The sequence below is a fragment of the Anguilla rostrata genome, chromosome 2, assembly GCF_018555375.3.
Source record: "Anguilla rostrata isolate EN2019 chromosome 2, ASM1855537v3, whole genome shotgun sequence".
In the NCBI taxonomy this organism is placed as follows: Eukaryota; Metazoa; Chordata; class Actinopteri; order Anguilliformes; family Anguillidae; genus Anguilla; species Anguilla rostrata.
In genome coordinates this window covers 30,357,864-30,376,780 of record NC_057934.1, presented here as the reverse complement: position 1 = coordinate 30,376,780, position 18,917 = coordinate 30,357,864, and the positions used below count along the sequence as shown (strand labels likewise).

The following is an 18,917-nucleotide window of genomic DNA, read 5'->3' as shown; positions in this document are numbered from 1 at the left end:
GTGTGTGTGTGTGTGTGGGGGGGGGGGGGGGTTACATTATTCAGCACTAAAACTTCCCTAAAGCAGTCAGTTATCTTAGGAATGTACTTAGCAAACATGTGACAAAAAAAGATGAATTACATTTTAGAAGAGGAGGCATCTAATATAGCCTCAGGTTGTACTATCATGTCCTGTGAAGTTTCTGTGTACTGGTTATGAGCCAATTCCAAATGCCTTCATGAAATCAATATCCTAAATACTGTGCACTTCCCTTTCAGAAAGATTTACCATAAGTGATTTCACTTTTATAACTGGATAATATGTATTTAGAGTGAGTTTTTTATTGGTTTCTACCATAATCAATTTGCCCCTGATTTTGAACAGAGTGCAATGTTACTGGGTATTTTTATCCTTGATAGCAGATTACAGTACACGGTCACATTTAATGTTTTTCATTCTCTTCTGTACATATGTGTGGTCTGGTTTTCCATCCATGAGATCAAACAACTATATTGTTAGTGTATTCAACAAGGTCTTATGTAGGTAGAATCGTGAGTATAATTGGCTGCAGATGGCTGCAGTCCACCAGGACCTGAGTTTAACTGCCCTGTCTGCAAACGACAGCTAATCTGGGAACACCAGTGGAGGGAGCAGATGGTCGCTGTGTCTTCAAGTTCCTAAAATAGGAAAGGGGAGTTAAATTGGGGACATCCACAATAAATTACTCTAACTTTTACAGTTTTTCCTGTGACCCTATAAGGGTGTTTTCCAGCACAAAATGGGTGTTCATCTTGCTTTTAATAGAATGCTTGACACCTGTAGCTCTGGATTGTGACCTCGTCAATAACATAATGATTGCATTTTGAAACACTACATGGTGGTTTGGAATTACAGTGTTACTTTGAAGGGGGCACCAAACCTGCAATGTAGTGTAAAGGATTCTTACCACCTCCGGTTGTAAAATGTATTGCAGCTCTGCAATTCTCAAATTGTCAGTTTTCCATGCAGCCCGTCTAGCAACAATATTACATAAAAATGCTGTTTCACAAGTGAAAATGCAGTGGGTTAAGTGAAACAAGCAATGAAACAACTAAATTTGTGCTCAGTTATCTCCTCCGGTATCAGCAGCTGCTCAGATGTGTCCTATAGGGTTACACGGGGTGGGGGTTTGTTGTGGGACTTCTATTCACCCCCTTTTCGGAATTCTGAGTATTAGCACTATGGTAAACACGGAAGTTGGGGGTGACTACTGGGGGAAAAATCAGTTCCACCTCTCCATAATTTAATTTGAGACAACTCCGTCTATTTAGCCCCGCTGAATAAATACTGGTTTATAGCACTAGCACAATGTGTGAAATATTTGCATGATTTAAAATGTATGACAAATGCAAATTTGACACAAATACGAGTTCACCATTTCAAATATATCCCAGCACAATCCGTATAGTCTGCATGGTATTCGCTCGCATTTTTACTTATAAAAAGTAAAAATCACGAGTTCATATGCATTTTACCATACATATTTTCGTTGTGATTATTCTATTGGCTTCCAGGTTTATTTTCTCATAGTCAACACAATATACATATATAGCCAACCCAATAAATGTGCATATCTGTCCCCCACATCAAAAGTTTCATTTCAAGGCCAACTTTAATTGTTCATCTCAGAAGTTGAGACAACGGCTAGCCTAACCATGCACTTGCCTAGACAAACAAGTAGTTCCATAATAGTTATTTTTGACGGAATATTTCAAATCACTGGTATGGTACATCTTTATAGAAAATACCCATGCCACATAATTTCTAGCAATAGTGCAGCGCGTTTAACTCCTTGTGTTTCTTGCCCGGTACACGTCAAAGAAGAGACGAAATAACCGTATGCCTGGATGGATTTAAAACAGTTAAATACCTTGTTTCTTCCTGATGCGTAATCCGCACTGTGATATAGGACTGGTGTGAAAAAAACCATACGGTTAGTGTAATCCCTCGCAGCCTGAACAACGCTCCTCTGATAAGGCAAGGGTTTGGAGATTGTGGGTGGGTGGTCCTGGAGACAGTTGCTACCGTGTTTGATAAGCCATGAAGGAAGAAGACGGGTTACAAATCTCGGCTCTCCATATACGGACTGAGGACCGTGGTTTGGATTCGGGACTACCGACCCATATATGGACTGCCCTGCGCGATTCGACCCGGAGCGCTTCGCAGTTTGAATGTGAAGTACCCTCCGCTCACCCTCCAAGAACCAAATATGGATGAAGACTAGGACAAATTCTTGTGGAATACATAGACATTCCAAATGGCTAACAGAAAAAGGTGGAAGGCAGTGAATATATAAGGTTCAGGGTGGTCCGTTTCGCATTGTAGCTGGAACCCGCAGCGGTTGCGTTCTGCACTCTGAGCTTCTTCCAAGGCAGGCACCACCAAAGGTAAGGACACTGGAACAGGACCAAGCAACTTGAATGAGGGCAACTGCAATGAGGGCAATTCACGGATCGGATTTTGTGACCACATGGCTTCGAATGGTTTACACTACCCTGGAATAACCGAATTGCGCAAATTAAAGATATCAAACAGGAAGATATCAATAATAGGACTTGACTGCCAACTGGCGGCACGACTTCATAATTAGATTTAATACTGGAAAGAACAAGAAAAACATTTTTCCACTGATCAGGTAGATATTTTTCCAAGGAAATTCCCTTGACACATAGGCTACAGCGTTTCAGACTTCAAAACTACTTTCAACAGATGTGTTCAAGATGTCACAATGGATTAGATACACAGTTAAAGATTAAACATCCGGGGTGCTCAGTAAATGTTCACTGTTAAATTAACTATTTTGGACTATGTAGCTACTCTGTTAGAGTGTAATTAGCACTGGATATTTTACTGTATGTAAACAAAATTCCTCAATATCAAAGGTCATCATTTCACAAAAATCACTACGAAGTCAGCAAAGAAATGCTGCCCAAATCCTTGTGAAAAATGTTTTTTAATTAAATTAACCCGAATACAAAAATACTTTTACACCTTATTATATTTAAATTTAAATTAAAGGGGAGATTTGAATGAAAGCTTAAATAATGTGTTCTTAAACGACACAATGAAACGAGATAGTTAATAAAAACACAACATAGTAAAATATCCAGGATCATCAAAAATCTAAAACCAAATTTGAATTCGTACAGGTTGCGGTACAAAGGCGCACAAAGGTTAAGGCAAACAGCTTCTTTCTATATTGAAAATTACTTCAGTAAACTCAAAAATAGATATAATAAAAGTAATAGAAATCTGCAACCGGATAAGCAAGTGTATTGCTGAGCCTGTGGAAAACCATATAAAACTGAAAGCCCTTGAGATGTCAGCGGTGACGATGTAACGACGTTGCAATTAATTAATGAGAAAATTTGGCAGTTAGTTTTCTTGGTTTTCCATTCAAACACTGCCAGATATACGGGTAGTCTACTTTATGTACGGTTCTGTTCGGTCATTTATGTTTTTGCTTCTGGTGGTAACTATAGTTTCAATGTTATACAGCCTATTTTAAACCTTAGCTGAGATATGTGCGAAGAATGAGCGGCGTTTTATTTCATTTTTTCAGAACCCACCAAGATGTGCGACGACGACGAGACCACCGCTTTGGTGTGCGACAATGGATCAGGCCTGGTGAAGGCTGGCTTCGCCGGCGATGACGCACCCAGGGCTGTCTTCCCCTCCATTGTCGGTCGCCCTCGTCACCAGGTACGTAACAGGTGTTTGTTCAAGTATAACCAAATTGAGTATAAATTAGCATTTCCGACAGCAGCGGTTATCACCAACAACATGCTCTATCAAGGTTCGTAAAATGTGTAACTGTGGAAAAATACATTTTCCAATGTTTCCTTCTTAAAGAAAATCCAACGACGAATGCTTGCTTGGTAAATACTAATTACTTCATTGAAGAGGTATTACTCGCAAGTTTCCAAGGAATTAGTTGGTCACGCTTTCTTGTATTTATGTTACAATCTTCTTGTCTCTTAATGCGCTTCTTTTCTGATTCCAGGGTGTGATGGTGGGTATGGGTCAGAAGGACTCCTACGTAGGAGATGAAGCTCAGAGCAAGAGGGGTATCCTCACTCTGAAGTACCCCATTGAACACGGTATCATTACCAACTGGGACGATATGGAGAAAATCTGGCACCACACCTTCTACAATGAGCTCCGTGTGGCCCCAGAGGAGCACCCTACACTGCTCACAGAGGCCCCACTGAACCCCAAGGCTAACCGTGAAAAGATGACCCAGATCATGTTTGAAACTTTCAACGTGCCAGCTATGTATGTAGCCATCCAGGCTGTGCTGTCCCTGTACGCCTCTGGTCGTACCACTGGTGAGAAAAAACTCGCCCTTGTATTTTGACGCAAATTTGGAACGATCATACTGTGAAATTATCTAGTCCAGAGTAACAATGCTAGTGATGTATAAAGCGTGTTTTTATTTCTTCAGGTATTGTGTTGGACTCTGGTGATGGTGTCACCCATAATGTCCCCATCTATGAGGGTTACGCTCTGCCCCACGCCATAATGCGCCTGGATTTGGCCGGTCGCGATCTGACTGATTACCTCATGAAGATCCTGACCGAGCGTGGTTATTCTTTCGTCACAACCGGTGAGACAATGTTCCGTACTTTCCCTATGTTTCAGCAGGCCTATTATCCGCGCGTAAAATACACCTTTTTTTTCACAATTCTGACTTTGGTGTTGGTCTTAAATTCATTCGTTTACAGAGGAATATATACGATTTCTCCTGCGCTATTGTTTTTATGTTAGCATTATAATGTATTGGCATTCCATTATAGCCTACAAAATTTAGACTTTTACATGCCAAAACGTAGGCATGTGATGCTTCCTGTTAACGACCGGAGCACTAATGTAAAATTATCCATCCCAGCCGAGCGTGAGATCGTGCGTGACATCAAGGAGAAGCTGTGCTATGTGGCTCTGGACTTCGAAAATGAAATGGCCACCGCTGCCTCTTCCTCTTCCCTGGAGAAGAGCTACGAGTTGCCTGACGGCCAGGTCATCACCATCGGTAACGAACGTTTCCGTTGCCCAGAGACCCTCTTCCAGCCTTCCTTTATTGGTACGTATATAGATCAGAATCCCCCCAAATTTCCAAAATCCCTCCATGCAGTTATTTAAATATTGTCTTCCTAAACCAACCATGTAAATCTATCAAGGTATGGAGTCTGCTGGTATTCACGAGACCGCCTACAACAGCATCATGAAGTGCGACATTGACATCAGGAAGGACCTTTACGCCAACAACGTCTTGTCTGGTGGTACCACCATGTACCCTGGTATTGCTGACCGTATGCAGAAGGAGATCACTGCTCTGGCCCCCAGCACAATGAAAATCAAGGTAATTTACATATAAATCTAATCATATATATATATATATATATATATATATATATATATATATACAGTGATCTCCATAATATTTAGGACAAAGACGAAGGTTTTCCTGATTTGGCTGGGTACTCCACAGTTTTAGATGTGGAATCAAACAATGGAATGTGGTTAAAGTGCAGATTCTCAGCTTTTATTAAAGGGTATTTTAATACATTTGGGTTCTTCCACATAAAAATAACAGCACTTTTAATACATAGCCCCCCGTTTCAGGCCACGACAACATTTGGGACAAATGGCACAGGTGTTTCTGATTAGTCACTGGCAGTTTCTGGTGTAGCATAACGACCAGATATGCCAATGAAAGTCAAGGAAGCCATTGTAAGGCTGAGAAATATGAAGAAAAAAAAACAGTCAGAGACATAGGCCAAAACAGTTTGGAACATCATTATGAAGAAAGACCACAACTAGTGCCAGTTCTTGCCTAGTGGGATAGGCAAGAACTGAAGAATTCCACTTTTGTCCCAAACTTTATGGAGCTTAGTATATATAAAGGAAATTAATAGAAAACTCATAGATCTTCAGAATATTTACTTTGTGAAGGGAATTTTCTCATCATGGCTATTGCGCATTTTTATTTTCTTCTTCTCTAGATCATTGCCCCACCAGAGCGTAAGTACTCTGTATGGATCGGTGGCTCCATCCTGGCTTCCCTGTCCACCTTCCAGCAGATGTGGATCAGTAAGCAGGAATATGATGAGGCAGGCCCCAGCATTGTCCACCGCAAATGCTTCTAAACCAATCGCCATCGCCTGCATCTTGCTCAGGAACCAAGCTGTAGCAGACCGCATCGTTGTCATGGAACAGCTCTGTACAAATATCATTTTGTAACAATGTGTTGTTACTTTATGAAAATGCTGCAAAACAACATGAAAACTGCATCAAAGAGAAGAATGAGAAAATGGCATGTTATTCAACATGTGAATGTAAAATGTACATAAATATTAATTTATTGAAGTCCATCATTGGGTATTTTGAGAACAGTCTGCTTTATAGGAAAACAGATCGGGCAGAGGGTGACCACAGTGTCATTTCCTCTGTTTACCCAAAATCGGCTCGGAAATGCATCAGTCTTGCCGAAGACAACACAATGACATCAGGGGAAATAAAATTTTTCAACTATTTTCAAATGTGTTTGTTGATATTTATTTAAAAAGCGTTTTACTTCATGCATTATGGTTAACCACTTCTAAGCAGCTGACGATTTACACAATCACTGACAAAAGCCAGGCAGATGTAATTATTTGACCTCCTAGCACAGTGGTTCTTAAACAAATACGAGGCTGGTCACAGTCAGTGAAATTTGTGCCAAGGAATTCCATTCAGTGAATGGTACTTAGCAGGATGCAACAATTGATGTGATACAGAGATTGGTTAATAGTAGTGATCATTAAAAGATAATGCTGGAGAAATGTGCAAATACATTTTAAAGAGGCAACAGCTTTTTAATGTCAACTCTTTCTGGTATTCATAATATCAAAATAAAAACTGATATATTTAACTCAAAATATGAAATTACCATAGCATTAAAAAAGAAGTAAAATGTTTTCTTAATATATTGTCATTATATGGCTATGGCACCACCACTTTGATTAAAACTCTCACAGCATCCTAAACACTGACATGACAGGACAATTTGAATATATAGATTAGTTGTGGTGGTGCGTTGCAAGAAATATGGCAAAGAAGGAGTCAGGGACATACAGGGCAAAGTAAACATATTGTGGCATAAAGTTATAACCAGTGAGAAATTTTCAGGTTCAGTGTTCACTACATACTCAGAAGGGTCTAGCTGATGGGCAGTGATGTTAACTGGAAAAGACCAGGAAGATCAAGAGGCAGAAGACAAATATCTTGTGTTGCCTAGCACAAGATCTCTCCAACTAGAGATAAAACATTTTCCTTGCTTACAGTGAAACGGTGGCTACGATCTGCTAGTCTAAATGGATGTGTATCTGGGAAAAAGCCCTCGGTACATGCTCTTAACGAGAAGACAAGACTCCAGTGGGCCAAGCACCATCAACACAGGACAAAGAAAAATTGGGAATAGACAGATACACTTCCTGTTAGACCAGCAGATCGTACTTTCCATTTCACTTCTTCACTTCTTCCTTATTACTTAATGTTATTATCATTCAATAAATACTCAAAAACAAACTGAATTATTTGCTACCCAGAGGCTTATATATATATATATATATATATATATATGCCCTGTGATGGACTGGTGACCTGTCCAGGATATATTCCTGCCTCACACCCAATGCACGCTGGCATAGGTACCAACACCCCCCTCGACCTTGCTCAGGATAAGCGGGTATAGATAGTGGACGGATGGATGGATATATATATATATATATATACACTCACCGGCCACTTCATTAAGTGACAGGAGTGGCACCCGATGTGGTCTTCTGCTGCTGTAGCCCATCTGCTTCAAGGTTTGACGTGGTGTGCATTCAGAGATGTTCTTCTGCATACCTTGGTTGTAACAAGTGGTTATTTGAGTTACTGTTGCCTTTCTATCAGATCGAACCAGTCTGGCCATTCTCCTCTGACCTGTGCCATCAACAAGGCATTTTCGCCCAGAGAACTGCCGCTCATTGGATATTTTCTTTTTTTCGGATCATTCTCTGTAAACCCTAGAGATGGTTGTGCGTGAAAATCCCAATAGATCAGCAGTTTCTGAAATAATCAAACCAGCCCGTCTGGCACCAACAACCATGCCACGTTCAAAGTCACTTAAATCACCTTTCTTCCCCATTCTGATGCTTGGTTTGAACTTCAGCAGATCGTCTTGACCATGTCTACATGCCTAAATGCATTGAGTTGCTGCCACGTGATTGGCTGATTAGATATTTGCGTTAACGGGTGCAGTTTGCAGTTGAACAGGTAGACCTAATGAAGTGGCCGGTGAGTGAATATATATATATATATATATATATATATATATATATATATATATATATATATATCAAAGTCCAGGAGAAATATTCCAGGAAAACTTGTGCAAACTCCTTTCTCGGATTGATGCAGTTTCTGAGGGTGGGAAACTAATCTGTCCCTTTCTCACCTTTTGAAAGAACCAGTGTATACACACAAGTCGACGACTCACAATGTAATAACCTATGAAATTTTCGAAGGAAAAATATATTTTTGGTTTGCAGACCCGTGCTCCACGGTCATTTGTATAACCAGTGTTGGGTACAAAACATATAGCCTACAGCAAAATTAAATCGCCTAATTCTAGACCCTGAGTAGCCTATGTTTTCCCGAAGATAATTCTCCATTCGTGAACAACCCGGCTGTAGGCTACGCGGTGTTTACAAGATGTTATAATCTGCCCAATCCTAAAGCACCAGGAGGAGTCATGACGCAGGTAGAGTAAAACCGCGTCAAAATCGCCATTTGCACGGACTGTTTTTCTTCTGTCACCTGAGCCAGTGAGTAGGTTACTTCTACCATTTAAATTTATATGAGTGTTTTGTGTGATCTCAGACACATGCCGTTTTTAAAATATATGGTATGTTACCATTTATTGAAACAAGCGTAGGCTAATTAAAATGGTACCACGGCCATCAAGAGACAGTTTTGCATGCTACGTTAAATCGGATCACTAATATCAGTCACCAATCTAGTCATTGAAACAGTAGAGGTGCTGCTCAGTTTGTTAGACATTCGATTTCGCATTGGAATTTTTACTATGGAAAACTTACACAAGTTTTAAACGTGAAATGTGTTACATGGGATGATTTATTATGTAACAGGAATAAATAATGCACATACCCTTGACAAAACAGTATTTTTCCGTATATCTTATCACATCGCACATCCGTAAAGCTTTTGCACGAATAGCGGTAATAAGTAGGCTTATTATTTATCTATAGTGTGCTAAGCTGCTACTTGTCACACTAATTAAGGTTTTAAATCGTCCAAACGCTTCTCGGTGCATCTGCTACGCCATATTCGGAGTAATGTTAGGCGGCGAGGTATTTCATGTGCACGTACTCTATAGCTACTTAGATTAATTTCTTTTAGAAGACCCTCTCACCAGTGTGCATGTACATTTTTGTTTGATTTCTGGCGGATAAAGGTACCACCTGTGACCAAACTGGACGCAGCTTCACAGCTCCTACAGTGTAGTGACAACAGCATCGGCGTCGGTATGCGCTGTTGCTTAGCAATATTGTTTATGTAATGCATTGTTGAGTCAATAATGTGAACTCTTCCCTTTCCTCACACAGTAATTACGCGATCTACCTGGGGAGCTGGGATCAGGCCAAGCAAGTCGAAGAAAATGGTGACAAAGAAGATTAGGACGGAATATATGAAGAAATTTAAAGACCCAAAATGGGAAACGTACTCAAAATGTTACGAAGACTCACTGAAATACAGACTGACTCGAAGGCTCTTGGAACAGGCTCATAAGCCGTGGTTCTGGGAAGGTTGGGACAGTGGATCGGAATCGAGCGGGAGATCCACTCCCAGAAACAGGAATAAGGTCGAACCTTTAAATCTCCCTGTCCTTAAATCTCCTACGCCGCATGAAAACGAGACCTGTGAACCGCTGGAACAAAAAAGTGTACTTAAAGATTCGTCGGAGCCGAACGGTACTTGTCTTGAAATAGCAGAACCGCCGGCAGAAACTGACATTTCACACCCCCTGCTTCACACAGGTATGTTGGCATGTTACATTGTACTTTGGTTCATGTGATTTCTATTAGGTGCTGTGTAAATGTCGCGTTGAGACTGCTCGTCCATATGTATTAATGAAGCAAATGATGTCAAAAGAAAGTAATGTTTGAACAAACCAATAATCTATCTTTGGTTTTCACATTTTATTTCATAAAACATTGATTTCAATGCATTGCCCTCACCCAGATTAAGAGAGGATCACAATTCTAGGAATTTAGGAAAGCTGCCTTCTGCAGGATCCTTTTTCCATCTCATCACCAAACTGCTCCAAAATAAAATTTTCCACAACCGTTCTTCCTCGCCATACTAAATCCATAATATACGTAATTAAGAGTTTACTGTTTTTTAAAAGATGCTATTGTGGAAGGGGATTCAACTGAGGAGGACCAGAGACATGGGGAGGAGAAAGAACACACAGGTAGACCCCGTGGCGCACGCTCAGAGCCAGATTGCAGCGGTCACGCACCCTCCAACTCCCACCTCCGGCGAAAGCCTGCCAGGGCCAAAAGCCAGCCTCCACGGGAGCCCGTGGAGAAACAGGCCGAGAAGGAGAACAGACACCCCTTTGTCCTCTATGGCTGGGCTGAGAAACAGGCAGAGACAGCAGTCAAGAAAACCCACAATGTGTGCTCGTCTGCTTCAGCAAAGGAGGTAAGCCCTTAGTGTGCATAAAGTAGCGCTATAGAGAATCAGACATACAAAATAGTTCTCACACAGGGACGTTCAGTAGCTTACATCAAGATGCCTGTTGAATGTCGCTTTTTTTTAAGACAAGATAAAATAAATCTAATGCACATGTCATATCCAAGTGGAAAATTAATCTGTGAGAACAGTCTTTATGTCGACAATGTCAGGCTCAGAGAAAAAAGAAACCACATGTGTCCAGTGTCATACATTGACCTACTTACGCTTTTGTGTTTATAATGACTTGGCTAACAGTTACTCTTGATTTTAAAATGTTGCTTTTCTTATATCTGGATGATATGAAGTATTGTTGAATTTCTGTAATGTTACTGCATGTTTTGCCTGGTGTTCATTTGGATGCCACAGAGTGTACTGGAAGTTTATTCTTCAGCCTGCACATTTACAGGGCCGTCTGCAAGATATAAAAGTTGGCCTGTCAGTGCATTATTTTTCAACTTTGTACCTCTTGAAATAACAATAACCAAAGCTTCCATTTATGAGATTAAAATGGTAACTGAGAGGAAATTCAACATTCACAATGGAGCAGCCCCCGTGGAGTAGTTTGATACTTCCTCTTGACAAGCAAACCTTCAATACCTGACATCAAATACTCTTTGGAAACTCATGAATGATTAAAAGTGGTTGTTTTGTTATACATTAATGAGGATCTGTCTTCGGGGCAGATTTTCTTACCTGGAAAATGGATGCTTTTCTGCCTCAGATTTACCTGTCAGCTTTGCGAGCCAAAACCAGACGGGAAGCTGAGAAACGGGGGAGAGCACTCGACCGCAGGCGTGCACGGTCGGCTGATCTGGAGAAGATGCATAAGGCCAAACTAGATCCTGTGGATGACCCTTGGATGACCGAGTACATGCGCTGCTTTTCAGCTCGGTCACGGTAGGGCACGGATGTATAACCCACCCCAGGCCTAATCTACATCGCCTTTCCTTACAGGACACTGACTAGCATCTGCTGTACACATGGCTCAGCAGATTCACACTTCCAATGGTGTTGGAAGTAGAATGTGTGGCTTTTGTTTTTTCACAAAATGGTGCTGTATAAAATGGCAGAGGTTGAAAATGGGCAGCAATTGTCTATGGGTCAATGACGTGACCAAATTAATTATTTTCCATATTGTATTCTGTATTTTCTAGTTAATGCGTAAACATATTATGTGACGGAATTGTACTCCCTTAACTGAACCACAAAATTGTTTATGGCTATATAAATTCAGGGAATTTCATAATGTATAAAAATGTCATGCAGTTTAACTGTATGAAGGAAAATCCAAACAACACAACCGTTATTAAAACGGTAAATTTTTTTGTTGTATATACAAATTGCCTGTCAGATTTGTTTATACAACAGAAGTGAGTCAGTGTAAGCACAGTTATCATTCCATGTTATCGTCATTCCAGTAACAAGGCAATTGATGGTTACACAAACTATTAAGTGTATATTAGTCTTTATTTTAGGTTATATATTTAAAATAAAATAAATATATTATGTGTATGCTGAATATGGCTGTGGGCGATGTAATGACAAGGGTATTAAATATAATACTGTGCTGTGAAGAAGTATTTGCCGTCTTCCTGATTTTCTCTATTATTGCCTATTTGTCACACTGAATGGTTTCAGATCCTTAACCAAAATGAAATATTAGACAAAGGGAACCTGAGTATCCACAAAACACACTTTATGTAAATACATTTTATGTAAATAAATTATATTTATTTAATGGAAAACGTTATTGCCCCATTAAACTTAATAACTAGTTGCACTACCTTTAGCAGCATTAACAGCAGCCGAACACTTCCTGTTTTGATATTTGATATCAGTCTTTCATATTGCTGTGGAGGAATTTTAGCCCTCTCTTTTTTGCAGAACTGCTTTAACTCAGACAAATTGGTAGGTTTTTGAACATGAACTGCTTGTTTCAGGTCCTGCCACGGTACCTCTATTGGGTTAAAGTCAGGATGTTGACTAGCCCCCTCCAAAACTTTTAACGGATAGATGACCTGACTATCTCCTTTCTGGTACAGTTCAGAATTTGTGGTTCCTTCAGTAACTGCAAATTGTCCAGGTCCCGCAGCAGAAAAGCATCCCCACCACCATGTTTGGCTGTTAGTATGATGTTATTACTGTCAAATTCTGTATTTATTTTATGCCAGACAATGAGACCCGTGTCATCCAAAAGTTCCACTTTTGACTCATCTGTGTAGTCTGTCTCAAGGGGGCAGTTCATTTTTTTACATGAGTGATATGGGTGTTTAATAACTTTTTTCATGAGATGTTAAATAATTATTTTAAAATGTGTTTTGGGTTTACACAGTTTCCATTTTTCTAATATTTCGTTTGTTTAAAGACATGAAACCATTCATGCAATAATAGAGGAAATTATGATAGAGGCAAATACTTTTCATGGCACTCTATATACAGTATATATACAGTATATACACACACACACACACACACTACTCTTTTTGCATCAGTAAGGCACATGGTTTTCATTGAATGTTATTTTGGAATATTGTAGGTGTATGTTTTTAATTTTAAAAAATTGGTTTATACTACTCATGGTTATATGACTGTTTAGTTTCCATATAGGAGGTTGGTATTTGGCGAAAGTATTCTTCGTATTTTAATTTTACAGTTTTTAAGTGTTATATATTTCAGCCAGACATTTTTGGGCAGGAAACTTCAATCAGTCTTGTATGAAACACAGTAGTATATTTTCCACCGAACGAATGTGAATGCTTTGGTAATATCTGAGGGAACATTAGAATAATTTATTAAATTCAAACGTTTTCCCCTTTGAAAACCTATTTGTCATTGACCCTATAGTAAGTGATGTGTTTCTGTATCCAAAGTTTGCTCACATTCAGTTGTTGTATTCTCTCATTTAGATTTCTTTAAAGGATCTTTTCTCCATATTTAGAATGTTGTTATTACCCAGTTTGTTTGTTTATAGATGTAATGAGTGGAATTTATTTCCAGTGGTTGTTTAATTCCCACAGTGCTTTGATATAGCCTACGGTGGAGTTGTTGCTGAGCATAGGGGGAAAGGAAGAGCACTTATGCAGAAGGTGATGGTGCACCATTGTGAGGAAGTAAGCCGTACTTTGTTTAGGCATGTGTGCTTGGGCTTATAGACAATACTGTGATTGAATTAACAATTAAATAACAAGAGCAAGAAAAAAAAGAGTTTTTTTATTAATCCCAAAAAAAAACTACATTTTAAGTTAAATGTTTGCATTTTCCAAAAGCCTCAAAAGACAGGAAATTAAATTGATCAAGCCCTAACGCTAACATCAGCCTGCTTTTCATTAAGGTGTATCAGCACTGGTCTTTGACAGCTGCTACAGCCCATGTACTGTAGTTCAAACAACATGTAATCACAGTAGGCATGGCTAGTTGCAATGTCTACTGTACTTCAAACAACATGTACTCACTGCTGGACATATATGTTGGATTTAAATGGAGTTTGTGCAAAAAAAGTTATGCTAATTTTTTAGGTGGTATCCATAACTGTGGTCAGTGTAATATGTACAGTAATATATACAGTGATTTCCAAAATGTTTGAGACAAAGACTCAATAAATGTAAAAAAAAGAAAACTTTCTTGATTTGGCTCTGTACTCCACAATTTATATTTGTAAACAAACAATTCATATGTGGTTAATGTGCAGATTCTCAGCTTTTATTTAAGGGCATTTTTATGCACTTAGGCACTTTGGTAGAAATTACAGTACTTTATATACATAGGCCCCCTCCCCCCATCATTTCAGGGCACCATAATCTTTGGGACATATTAATGTTAAACAAATGAAAGTACTCATGTTTAGTATTTTGTTACATATGCTTTGCATACAATGACTGCTTTAAGTCTGTGACCCATAGACATCACCAGGATGTCTTCTCTGGTGACGCTCTGGCAGGCCTGTACTGCAGCCATTTCAGCTCCTGCTTGTTTTTGGGGTCTAGCTGCTTTAAGTTTGCTCTTCAGCACATGAAACTCATGTTCAGTTAAATTCAGATTGGGTGACTGACTTAGCCAGACTTATATGAAACACCTGAGAACCTATTTGTTTGGTGCCCTGAAATGGGAGGCTATGTATAAACAGTGCTGTAATTTCTACATGGTAAAACCAAGGTATATAAAAATACCTTTTGTTAAAAGCTGAGAATCTGCATTTTAACCACATGTGAATCGTTTGATAACAAATCAAGTACAGAGCCAAATAAAACAAAAAGAATACAATATGTCTGTCCCAAACATTATGGAGCTCGCTATATATATATATATATATATATATATATATATATATATATATATATATTATTTATTTATTTATTTATTTTGTCTGTTGGTTGGATGTAAAAGGTTGTGTTCTGTCCTAAACTGTGACTAAATGCAGCTGTATTGGACAATCTGTCACAGTAGCTTCCATTTCTGCTAAATGTAGGCCTAGATTTAATCTAACAGCAATACACTTTTTCCATTTGTCCATGTTTTGCTATTGGCTAAGATTTTCTGCAAGAAGGTGAAATACAGGAGTAAAAATTAAACACATTTCAGTCAGCCGGAATCTGTGTGATAGTTATTAATAATCAAGAAAGGACTTAAATTTACATTTATAAATCCTGGGTGGCACTGTGGCACAGTTGGCAGGTGGCAGGTAGCGCTGCTGTCTCACAGCAAGAAGGTCCTTGGTGTGAATCCCAGCCAGGGCCTTTCTTTGTAGACAAAACATGCACAAATTTTGCATGTTCTCCTTGTTTCCGTGCAGAGTTTCCTCCCACAGTCCAATAACGTGCAGGTTAGGTAAATTGGAGAATCTAAATTGCCTACGAGTTCATGAGTAAATGGTACGTGTGTTGCCTGTGATGGACTGGAGACCTGTCCTGTCCTCTCGCCCAATGCATCCCAAACGGGGATTCTTTCTTTCCATTACTCATTGTGTATTAGCGTTATTTTAATACAGACCTAAGAAGACAGTGTCTTAAAATCTGTCTTGTGTGTTATCATTAATAAACGGAACCTTTTTACATCTAAATTTCAACAACTCTGTGTTGTTTGAAACCCTTAAACTTCACCGTTGGTGTTTGTATATTTTCTGCACCATATGATGTTTGTAGGTGACAGATTGAGACTGTTGGCATGTGGTTTGTCATTGAGGCTATAGTTTTATTGTCTATAATGCTTTTCTTTGTTTAATGTTCAGATACTTCGATTTTTTTGCTTTGTGTTTTATTGTCATCTCCTCTTCATTTATGAGTTGTCAACACTGAGGATATTTAAACTAATGAGCATTTAAGCATTATTTTTTTTAAATAAATGCTCTTCTGAATTGTACAGAGCTTGACCGGTCATCACAGACTTGCTGCTGTTTCACAAAGTAAGGTTTTCATTTTTCTACTTAATCCAATAATCACATTGCATGCAATGATGTTTCATTGATCTTTTATTGGGTTTTCATATTTGAAAATTGTGCTGTCCAGTATTAGTTTTTTTTCTTTCTTTTTTTACAGCAGGTTTAAGTGGTGAACCAATTTTACTTGCACTAGTATTATTCCTTATTTGTTATATTTTAATGAAATTTGTGTGCAGTTTTCAATCTTTTCCCCAAATTAAATATTCTTTTATAGTTGCCCATTTGTTGGACTGAATGTTGTTTGCACACTTGCAATATCCATTGCTCTCCTCTGAAACCTACAGCCTTTCCCTAGAGAATGTTTGAATTTTATTTCAAGAATGTCTCAGAATGCACCATTGACAATCTGATGCATGCTTTAATTTCTGTCAGTCATAAAGGGAGGAGAGGTGCCTGGTTCACTGGCAAATGTATGTACAATCTGATGAAATCCATCATTTTGGCTAGGGAACCAAACATGTCGCCATATTGGACGGCCGAATGAGAAGAGCTGAAACCGAACCCGTCACCAGCAGCCGGTGTGCACGGTCCTCACTTAACAGAGACTGCAAAACTGTTTGTATCACATTTCAGGACATCGCTGTGTTGGATGGCTTAGACTGTACTGTGTAATGTACTCTAGCTTGTTTCCTTGCCACAGCTCTTACTGAGACAGCCCAGTTGTACACATACATAGACTAGTATCTCAAAAACACATCCTCTCAGGAATTAATGTATTTTTTGTATTTTCTATTTTCAAAGAAGAATGACCAATGTAATTGATTTTAATGGTATTTATAAAGAAAAGAGTAATAATTATTTACTGGTAGCTTTGGCATTATAAACGGATAACTTTTAGTTGGCTAATAATGACTTGCTGAATTCTATTCTGAAAGGACTGTTTATATAATGTTTAAGAGCTTGGAGCATGGCCTGTTTATACTGGAACAGTCAACAGCACATTGCAGGCTAGTAGAGATGGTGCTGAGAGGAAGTCGTTTGTGTGGACACGGGTTGAGGACTCACTGTTATGTATGGCAAATATGTTTTTAAGATATATAATATGAATTTCCTTGTATTGTTTGTTGAAACAAAAACAATTTTACCTTTACATTTATTAGGTAAAAATTCTTCAACGTCATGTCTTGTTGGAAATTTTAAACACTTTGGTTTCTTGTTTTCACACATTCTTCCATGATGAGAAAATAAATCTAAAAATTAAATTTCATACCAGTTGTGCTTATAAAGTCTCTGTTACACACATGAGTCCAAGTGCTTGTTGCAACTATGGCAGCTGATTTTTAATCCATTAATTTAAAAGCAAGATTTTGTGACTGTCCTCCATAGCATGCTTTACTGATTCTTGACTCCACAATTAAACTTGTACCATGCCAAAGAACCAACGACTGAAGAGTCCTTTAAGTCTAACACCTGCTAAAGGTCATGAAATAAACAGAACATAATTGGGGATAAAATTCAGTTGACTGAAGTGATGCCTAAAATAAACAGGTCCCGACCTGCTGTTGTAACATTGTCCTGGGGAGTGGCATAATCTTTCACCTGCCTTGGATCAGGATGAATACGCTCAGTGTAATGGTCACTTCCCCTAGTGTAAGACAGCCGGTCGAATTTCATTCTTTACACTCGGGTTCAGTGGTTAGAACCTGGCCATGTCAAGGCTGCTTTCCAGTACTGAACTATCCCAATCTTCTTTGGAAAGTTGCCACCCCTTATTAGGGGAAACACCATAAAAGCACCACTCTCACCCTTGAATCTATCAATCAAATCAATAAAATGTTATTTATGTAGCACATTTTTACAAATGATTTGTCTCAATACACTTCATAGTTTGCATTAGCCTAAACCCCACAGAGCAAGCCAGAGGAAACAGTGGCAAGAACAGACTCCCTGGAAGACATATAGGAAGGAACCAGTCTCAGTAGGGGGGATTCTCTGACTATCTGAGGATGTGGGTTCACAAGTACAAAGTCTGTCAGTTTTGGACAGATTCTATGAAGCATATGAAAGTAGCGGTGTAAGGGTGGGGTGGCAGGCTGGAGCGGTGGACATGCGGGGGACAGACAGCAGGCTTTGGGGTGACTCTAGTAAAGGGACAGTTGCCCAGTTTCTGAGAGTGGGAAACAAAGAAAAGAAAGTTGGGGAAGAGCTGTGGGCAGAAAACAGAGCGAGTAGAGTGGGAAACACCCCCACCAAGGAGTTTACTATTGCAACATAACTACTAGGACAGAGAAAGAACCCACATGCGCATGAGGAAGGCAAGAAACCTACCAACCCCTAAGAGCATGCCTGTGTGAAAAGGGTCTCAAATGTTGAGAGGTGACAGGAAGTAAAGTTTGCTGCCCTGTAATACAATCTGCCAGCATGCTTCTCCAGCTCTGTACTGTATTCAGACTATACCTGGTTATCGGCTTCACTGAAAAGGTACATTTTAATCTGGGCTTTTATTTTGGAGTGATATAAGAAAAGGCAGTTGCTAAGGTATTGTTATCCTTGTCTATGTGAATGTTGAAGACACCAAAAATCAAAACTCAAGGTGAACTGAGGAATGCAACTCCACTGCAACCTATAGGTCCTTCTTCCTATGGTGTTGTTTACTGTACAATTACATTTTCCATGTTTGTTTTTATATTTTATATTGATTTATTTGGATTTTTTAACCTAAACAATAAAATATGCC

The 18,917-nt window shown here is 39.1% G+C and overlaps 2 protein-coding genes across 11 annotated transcripts; both read left to right on the top strand.

Moving 5' to 3' along the window:
• Positions 1–2,259: 2,259 nt before the first annotated feature.
• Positions 2,260–6,557, top strand: LOC135247733 (actin, alpha cardiac muscle). The gene is made up of 7 exons (XM_064321517.1): positions 2,260–2,405; positions 3,581–3,720; positions 4,022–4,346; positions 4,463–4,624; positions 4,907–5,098; positions 5,196–5,377; positions 6,021–6,557. Exons 2-7 carry the CDS (start codon positions 3,592–3,594, stop codon positions 6,162–6,164), a joined length of 1,134 nt encoding a protein of 377 aa, XP_064177587.1. The 5' UTR covers positions 2,260–2,405; positions 3,581–3,591; the 3' UTR covers positions 6,165–6,557.
• A 2,231-nt stretch (positions 6,558–8,788) lies between these two features.
• On the top strand, positions 8,789–17,618 carry LOC135247734 (centriole, cilia and spindle-associated protein-like). 10 transcript variants are annotated; one of them, XR_010328285.1, is made up of 7 exons: positions 8,789–8,870; positions 9,672–10,103; positions 10,475–10,773; positions 11,528–11,703; positions 13,824–13,916; positions 16,165–16,204; positions 16,688–17,618. XR_010328285.1 is itself a non-coding variant. In XM_064321523.1 (6 exons), exons 2-5 carry the CDS (start codon positions 9,725–9,727, stop codon positions 16,169–16,171), a joined length of 861 nt encoding a protein of 286 aa, XP_064177593.1. In that variant the 5' UTR covers positions 8,789–8,870; positions 9,672–9,724; the 3' UTR covers positions 16,172–16,204; positions 16,688–17,618. The 10 variants fall into 10 exon arrangements, 5 of the variants coding, with proteins under 5 accessions (XP_064177593.1, XP_064177592.1, XP_064177589.1 ...); XR_010328284.1 differs by having other exon boundaries at positions 16,613–17,618; XR_010328281.1 differs by having other exon boundaries at positions 16,165–17,618.
• Positions 17,619–18,917: the final 1,299 nt, after the last annotated feature.

Excerpts from the sequence above, each read along its gene's own strand:
- LOC135247733 (XM_064321517.1), top strand. The coding sequence starts at position 3,592 with ATGTGCGACGACGACGAGACCACCGCTTTGGTGTGCGACAATGGATCA. Across the intron at positions 4,347-4,462 it reads CGCCTCTGGTCGTACCACTG|GTATTGTGTTGGACTCTGGT; the intron begins GTGAGAAAAAAC and ends TTATTTCTTCAG. Across the intron at positions 5,378-6,020 it reads CCAGCACAATGAAAATCAAG|ATCATTGCCCCACCAGAGCG; the intron begins GTAATTTACATA and ends CTTCTTCTCTAG.
- LOC135247734 (XM_064321519.1), top strand. The coding sequence starts at position 9,725 with ATGGTGACAAAGAAGATTAGGACGGAATATATGAAGAAATTTAAAGAC. Across the intron at positions 10,104-10,474 it reads ACACCCCCTGCTTCACACAG|ATGCTATTGTGGAAGGGGAT; the intron begins GTATGTTGGCAT and ends GTTTTTTAAAAG. Across the intron at positions 10,774-11,527 it reads CGTCTGCTTCAGCAAAGGAG|ATTTACCTGTCAGCTTTGCG; the intron begins GTAAGCCCTTAG and ends TTTCTGCCTCAG.